The sequence below is a fragment of the Electrona antarctica genome (assembly GCF_951216825.1).
Source record: "Electrona antarctica genome assembly, chromosome: 1".
Classification (NCBI taxonomy): domain Eukaryota; kingdom Metazoa; phylum Chordata; class Actinopteri; order Myctophiformes; family Myctophidae; genus Electrona; species Electrona antarctica.
Window position 1 is genome coordinate 15371348 of NC_136806.1, and position 7500 is coordinate 15378847.

General features: G+C 49.0%; 1 protein-coding gene and 1 pseudogene across 3 annotated transcripts in view; one reads left to right on the forward strand and one right to left on the reverse strand.

Moving 5' to 3' along the window:
* Window positions 1-7500, forward strand: part of LOC306925931 (ras-GEF domain-containing family member 1C-like) — a 53395-nt gene that overhangs the window by 33294 nt on the left and 12601 nt on the right. For both annotated transcript variants that reach the window (XM_079505080.1, XM_079505081.1), the window contains exons 2-4: window positions 1692-1942; window positions 3501-3623; window positions 4951-5088. In XM_079505080.1, the coding sequence (XP_079361206.1) occupies window positions 1694-1942; window positions 3501-3623; window positions 4951-5088 (510 nt within the window). In that variant the 5' untranslated portion in view covers window positions 1692-1693. The remainder of the gene's footprint in view (window positions 1-1691; window positions 1943-3500; window positions 3624-4950; window positions 5089-7500) is intronic.
* The window catches only part of LOC306926625 (thimet oligopeptidase-like), a 2981-nt pseudogene continuing 587 nt past the window's right edge, over window positions 5107-7500 (reverse strand). Inside the window, exons 1-2 of the transcript in view lie at window positions 6221-7500; window positions 5107-5139 (exon numbers count right to left, since the gene is read on the reverse strand). The exon at window positions 6221-7500 is cut by the window's right edge and continues 587 nt beyond it. The product of the transcript in view is annotated as a thimet oligopeptidase-like (transcript). The remainder of the gene's footprint in view (window positions 5140-6220) is intronic.

The window sequence follows — 7500 nt, forward strand, 5'->3', positions numbered from 1 at the left end:
TTCTTGCTGCAAACCCCCCCCCCCCTCCCCCCGGAACCCCTTCAACGACCCCTGGCTGCTGGGGGTCAATATGTGACAATGATATATGTGTATATACAACACACTTGCTCTAAATATAAATCAAATCTAACCACAGTCTAACGTTCTTATTTTGGGGTGGCAGTGGCTCAGGGGTGTAGAGTGGCCGGTAGAACAGTGGCTCAGGGGTGTAGAGTGGCCGGTAGAACAGTGGCTCAGGGGTGTAGAGAGTGGCCGGTAGAACAGTGGCTCAGGGGTGTAGAGTGGCCGGTAGAACACTGGCTCAGGGGTGTAGAGTGGCCGGTAGAACAGTGGCTCAGGGGTGTAGAGTGGCCGGTAGAACAGTGGCTCAGGGGTGTAGAGAGTGGCCGGTAGAACAGTGGCTCAGGGGTGTAGAGTGGCCAGTAGAACAGTGGCTCAGGGGTGTAGAGTGGCCGGTAGAACAGTGGCTCAGGGGTGTAGAGAGTGGCCGGTAGAACAGTGGCTCAGGGGTGTAGAGTGGCCGGTAGAACAGTGGCTCAGGGGTGTAGAGAGTGGCCGGTAGAACAGTGGCTCAGGGGTGTAGAGTGGCCGGTATAGAACAGTGGCTCAGGGGTGTAGAGTGGCCGGTAGAACAGTGGCTCAGGGGTGTAGAGTGGCCGGTAGAACAGTGGCTCAGGGGTGTAGAGTGGCCGGTAGAACAGTGGCTCAGGGGTGTAGAGAGTGGCCGGTAGAACAGTGGCTCAGGGGTGTAGAGAGTGGCCGGTAGAACAGTGGCTCAGGGGTGTAGTGTGGCCGGTATAGAACAGTGGCTCAGGGGTGTAGAGTGGCCGGTAGAACAGTGGCTCAGGGGTGTAGAGTGGCCGGTAGAACAGTGGCTCAGGGGTGTAGAGAGTGGCCGGTAGAACAGTGGCTCAGGGGTGTAGAGAGTGGCCGGTAGAACAGTGGCTCAGGGGTGTAGAGTGGCCGGTATAGAACAGTGGCTCAGGGGTGTAGAGTGGCCGGTATAGAACAGTGGCTCAGGGGTGTAGAGTGGCCGGTATAGAACAGTGGCTCAGGGGTGTAGAGTGGCCGGTATAGAACAGTGGCTCAGGGGTGTAGAGTGGCCGGTATAGAACAGTGGCTCAGGGGTGTAGTGTGGCCGGTAGAACAGTGGCTCAGGGGTGTAGAGAGTGGCCGGTAGAACAGCCGGATGGGAACCGCGATGTTCCCAGTTGGATCCCGGACTCCCCCAGAGTTAGTGTCCTTTTGAGCAAGACACTGACTGACCCCCTAATTGTTCCCGATGTGCAGGTCGGTGCCTTGCATTGTTTCCTCCGCCATAGGTGTATGAATGGGGTGCATCAATGTGATGCACAATCTATATGTAAAGCGATTTGGATGAAAAGCGCTATATACAGTAAATGCACCATTTACATTACATTACATTACATTACAGTCATTTAGCAGACGCTTTTATCCAAAGCGACTTACAATAAGTGTATTCAACATACATTTTACATCGTCCTACCCTATCCCTGTTTCTATCGAAATCTGCTAACACTCATCTGTGTGTGTGTGTGTGTGTGTGTGTGTGTGTGTGTGTGTGTGTGTGTGTGTGTGTGTGTGTGTGTGTGTGTCTGTGTCTGTGTCTGTGTGTGTGTGTGTGTGTGTGTGTGTGTGCGTGTGCGCGTGTGCGTCTTTGCTCCGGCCAGGAATGCCCCAAACCGCCTGCCCAGGCACCATGTTCAACACCCCCAGTGGCTTCAGCCCCCACCTGGCCTGTGCTGAGCCCGGGGAGGAGGAAGGGGAGGAGGAGGGGGGTCCGGGGGCCCCGGTGCTGCAGTCGGACCACCCGAGGGGGCCTGGGGGGGCGTGCCTGGCTGAAGGACCCCCCTGCATCACCTCGGCCTCCCTGGACACCCTGATCCAGAACCTGGTGCCCACCGCCGACTATTACCCCGAGGTATAACACAAGTTGTTTTTGACAGCAAATTTAGATTTTAGTTTTAGACTAAATATCGTGATATTTTAGTCAACTAAATCTACAGTTGATTTAGTCGACTAAATTTTATTTTGGCGGGCCTTGATGCCGTCGAAAGGCCTAATTTTACACTTGCTGAAAATAGCAGATCTACAGGCTCACAAGCTGGTAGATCGGCTATTGGATCTCTTGTCCACTAGTCCCTTCCTAACATTTTTGTCTAGTTTTTATTGATTGACGAAATTGTGAATATATTTAGTTTTGGTTTTAGTCATCGTAGCTTAGTTTTCATTTAGTTTCCATTTCGTCAGACAACTTTTCCACAAAAAAAACAAAAACAATCTCCGAATGCTATATAGAGTCTGGAACTGGAATCTGGAAATCCGAGCAAGGAAGCTGCCATTTTGGTTCACGAAAATACATTTAAAAATATTAATTATTTTTAATTTCCATTTCTGCTAAGCAGCAAGCTATATAATTATGCTTAGATGATTTCTATTCATATTAGGATACATTTGTGTGACTGTAAAGAAGAAACGGAAGTGGGGAGGAGGCTTCACTTCCGCTTTATCGCGTGCTCATGATCAGAGCTTCCGTTGCTCCAGAAACTGTATGACGGAAGCTTTTGAAAATTTGTGAATGGCAACAACAGTCTGGCAACGCGAGACTATGGAGGCCCACGGTTTGAGAGTAGCAACAACAGTCTGGCAACGCAAGACTATGGAGGCCCACGGTTTGAGAGTAGAGCTGCTTTAGAGCTTCATGGGCAGCTGAGTTCTGGCCGCTGTGGAAGCCAGGGACGTGCACACATAGACATCAAAGGGGGCTTCAGCGCCTGCCCTTTTACCCGTCTGTAAAACAACTGCCATTTCTAGACCACGAATGCAGCGTTTACTACATGGTGAAAGAAATGCAAAAGGCCCTCCTTTCCATGCCATGCCGGAAGGCATCTCCACTGAACTAAAGAGTGCTGGGTTGCGCCCCGAAAATAGCAGAAGTTGTGAGCTTGTAGATCGGCTATTTTCTCTATTTTTGCCCAAAAGTGCCCTCTTACGGGATTTCAGACCCTGCCCCTCTAACACTCTGCACGTCCCTGGTAGAAGCCGCTGTATGTTTTAAATGGTAAATGGTAAATGGTGCATTTATATAGCGCCTTTATCCAAGGCGCTTTACATAGATTGTGCATTACATTCACCCATTCACACAAACATTCATACACCGATTGCGGCGGAAGCCATGCAAGGTACCAACCAGCACATCGGGAGCAATTTGGGGTTCAGTGTCTTGCCCAAGGACACTTCGACATGTAGACAGGAGGAGCCGGGATTCGAACCGCCGACCCATGGATCATTGGACGACCTGCTCTACCTCTTGAGCCACAGTCGCCCATTTATCATGGTGATGGTGACGGTATCTCTCCCCTCTCCCCTCTCTCTCTCTCTCTCTCTCTCTCTCTCTCCCTCCCTCCCTCTCTCTCTCTCTCTCTCTCTCTCTCTCTCTCTCTCTCTCTCTCTCTCTCTCTCTCGCCGTCCGCTGACAGAAGGCCTACGTGTTCACCTTCCTGCTGAGTGCACGACTCTTCATCTCTCCTCCTGAGCTGCTGGCCAGGGTGTGTGAGCTGTGCATCAAACAACAGCAGCTGGACCAGAGTCCGCTGGACGCGGTCAGTACCGCACCACGCACGTCACACGCACGCACGCACACCAAGGCTAAAAACAGTTTTGGATTTTTCCATTATAGTTTCGTTTTTGTTCGTTGTTTTTTTTAATTCAGTTAGTTTTAGTTAGTTTTTAGGCATGTGGTCGACGGCAAACGGCACGGAACGGTATAAAATATTTTAGCATTGAATGGCGATGCCGTCTGCCGTTACCGTCGCCGGTTCTGGCTGCTGTGCCGTCCTGTCCCGTTTACTAAGATGACTTTGGGTTTTCCGTCTGCCTGACCCCATGTGAATGCAGCATTTAGTTTTTTCTGCCCTTTTAATCCCACACCTGACAAATAAATCAGCTGCATGATTGAAAAGGGCCAGAGTAAGTATTGTGTAATAAAAACTCAAGCAAAGATAGCATTTAAAAAAGAGAATATTCAGTTACAGATTAAGCTTATGAATAGGATTGTCCCGATCACGTTTCTTTGCTTCCAATCCGATTCCAATCATTTGATATCTGACGATACCGATTTTTCCAGATGCGATATTTATATCTTTATGCCATATCACAATATTACAATATCCAAAATCACAGACAAAATCCAGTCTAACTGGATCATGATATGGATATAATATTGATACTAGGCATTTCTCCCGATCAGATTCCGATCATTTGAAAATGACGTGATCGGCCCCGATTTCCCACCACGTGATCGGATCGGGACAACGCTACTCATAAATGAATAGACAAAAACGAAAACTAGTTACTTAGTTTTAGTGAGTTTTGTAAACACACAATACAGTTTCAGTTAGTTATCGTTTTTATTTTCCTTTTCTCGTTTTAATTAGTTCAGTTAACAAACATGTTTTTTAAATTTTAGTTTTAGTTTTTTCATTAGTTTTAGTTAATACCCCGAACGCCCGGGGTTATTTCATCCATTAAATCCGAGCGCCCAGCGATTTATAGCAGTGGAGCACATTTGGCTTTAGAGTTATTCACATTTTAAGATTTTCGATCTCGTCGGCTAAAATGGGGGGGAACATTTTCGATGACGTCCCACCGGAAAATAACATTGAACGCAACAGACGCTCCCAGCCTGTGAAGCGATGCGATCGGTTTTGATATCAATAATCTCCGTCCTTTTTATCAATCTCCGTCCTGAGCGCTGGGCGTTACTAATTGATTGAACGGAGAACTCCGTCCTTGCCGCTCAGGGTGTTAACTATAATAACATTGAGTCGCACGCTTGCAAACTGTACACACCTGTACGTATACTCACTGTATTTAAGTTAACAACACCTGGTGAATGTATAACGTCTGATCATTGTGAACCAAACACAGGTCAAGGTGCGTAAGTTTGGACCCAAGATCCTACAGCTGCTCAGAGAGTGGACAGAGACGTTTCCGTTGGACTTCAGGGAGGAGAAGATGGTGTCTCACCTGAAGGACATGGTCCACAGGATCGCCCCCTGTGATGAGGTACGTTAGGATGGTGTCTCACCTGAAGGACATGGTCCACAGGATCGCCCCCTGTGATGAGGTACGTTAAGATGGTGTCTCACCTGAAGGACATGGTCCACAGGATCGCCCCCTGTGATGAGGTACGTCAACCCATTCAGGGCGGGAACCCCTTCTGGTGTTTTAAGCATTGTGTTATACTTTAGCTATTGAAAAATAACAGATCTACAAGCTCATAGCGCGGCACCGAGTGTCAAATATTTGCTTCTGGGGGGTCACTAAAACAACATATTTTCAGATGAGGGTCCGCGGCCAAATACAGATCATTCTGGGGGTCCTTGACATGAAATAGTTTGAGAACCACTGACATAAGGTTTTTCAGAAAACAGTCAGGATTTAGAAGACATTTGTAGAATCGACCTCAAGTCTAAATGGGTTAAGATGGTGCCTCGCCTGAAGGACATGGTCCACAGGATCGCCACCTGTGATGAGGTATATACGCCTATAGTGTCCAAGGGTGCATGCTTTTGATCCGACATACCAAACGTCCGACCCTAACCCTAGCCGCACGTGGACGCCACGGGTGATTCTTAGCCCGCAGCACGGGCGATTTATAATGTCGCTCCATGTCTGGAGCGACGGGTGATTTATAACCCGCAGCACATGGAACGTAGTGGAACTAAGTGCATTTACTTAAAGGAATGGAATGCTGTGATTTTTGTACCTTTTCTGTTTTGTATGTGTCTGTAGAGTTAACATTACTCTAATGCACCCTCAGGTGGGGTTATAATATTCAAATATGTCTTCCCTGTGTATTTTTGGTTTCTTTCCTGAAAGAGTACAAAAGGCCCAATCAAAATGCCTCCACTTCAATGACATCATAACCATAACCCAAAATGCTGAAAGTGAAATTTGCATAATGTCTGTGGGATATTATAAATATAGTACAGGATTATGTTTCGTTACACGACCGTGTCCCCCGCCCGTTCACGACTGTGTCCCGCTTCCGTTCACGACCGTGTCCCGCGTCGATTCACGACCGTGTCCCGCGTCCTTCTTTTGTTTTTTTTCTTTGGCGGGTTCTCTGTCGTGTTTCCTTCTCACAAAACTGGTTCTTTTCAGCTGTCTTTTTATATGTCCCAAACTTTGAGACCGTGACATTGTTCCACTCGTCGAATGCACACTTTTCGCTCAGGAGGAAGGCTTCCTGATTGGGAGCACGGCCCAAGAAGTCCTTCAGCATCTCATAGGGGTCCTTAGAAGCACCAGGCTCCAGGATGCACTTCCTGTAGTCCAAACCCACCTCAGGGTTCATGACTCCTTCCTGTTTGAAACGGCTGTGGAACATGTCCGTGGAGAACACCTCTCCCCACAGGTAGGTATAGTAATTTGCATCAAATCTATGTGTGCACATAGATAGGATATGGTTTGCTGGTATGTCGATCTCCTGAAAACCAGGGACTCTTAGCATCTCCTCGCTAAGTCTGGCATATACCTTAGCTGGTTCCAAACCAGCCTGGGTGTGAAGAGCATGGTCAAATTTGGCTATGACTATACTTTCACGCGCCGTCCACCCATGGCCCCATGGCGAGTTTATGAGATCGTTCAACAGGTCGTCAGGAATCGGAGCTCCCGTCCTGTAGTGTTTGGATATCTTCTGCAGTGGTTCCTTCTCCCAAACCCAGTTCTCCAACATCTGGGACGGAACCTCCCCAAAGTCCCAGTCCATCGTGTGGAATGTGTTGAATACGGCGTAGTCGGCCTGAGAACAGAGGAGGTGCATAACGTGACCAAACTCGTGGAAGTATATCACCACGTCGTCATGCATCAGGAGGGAGGGGGCGTTGGCCGTGGGTCCCTTAAAGTTGGTCATCAAGGCGGCGATAGCCATCCGTCTGCTCCCGTCAGGCAGCAGACAGCTGGGCTGCAGGGGAAAGCAACATCCCGGATAACCATGGGTTCTTTCCCTCTCTGGTGAACAGGTCCAGGTAGAACTGTCCCAGCGTCTGTCCAGAGGCGCTGTCGGTGACGCCGTACACGGTGACTTTGGGGTGCCACACGGGGGCGCCGTTCACCTGTCTGAACGACACGCCCAGCAGGTCCTGGCAGATGTCCAGCAGACCCCGGGTCACGACCTTCACTGGAAAATACTCCTGTGACTTTTGGTTAATGCTGGCTCTGGTGGACCTGCAGTGGCCAAGTACTGTGTTGTGCTCCAGCTTGTGGGCCAGCTCGTCCAGGAACGTGGAGACCGTTTTGGCAGACTTCGCCATGTTCCACTGCAGGGCGTAGTCTGCGTAGGTTTTGAAGCCCAGCAAAGCACTCTTCTGAGCGAGTAGCGTCACCTGCACCGAGTGGGTGCAGGTGACGCTTAATAGCATGTTATTAATGCACTTTATCTGGTTTTGTTTCTCTTTGGGGAGAAGCATTCCT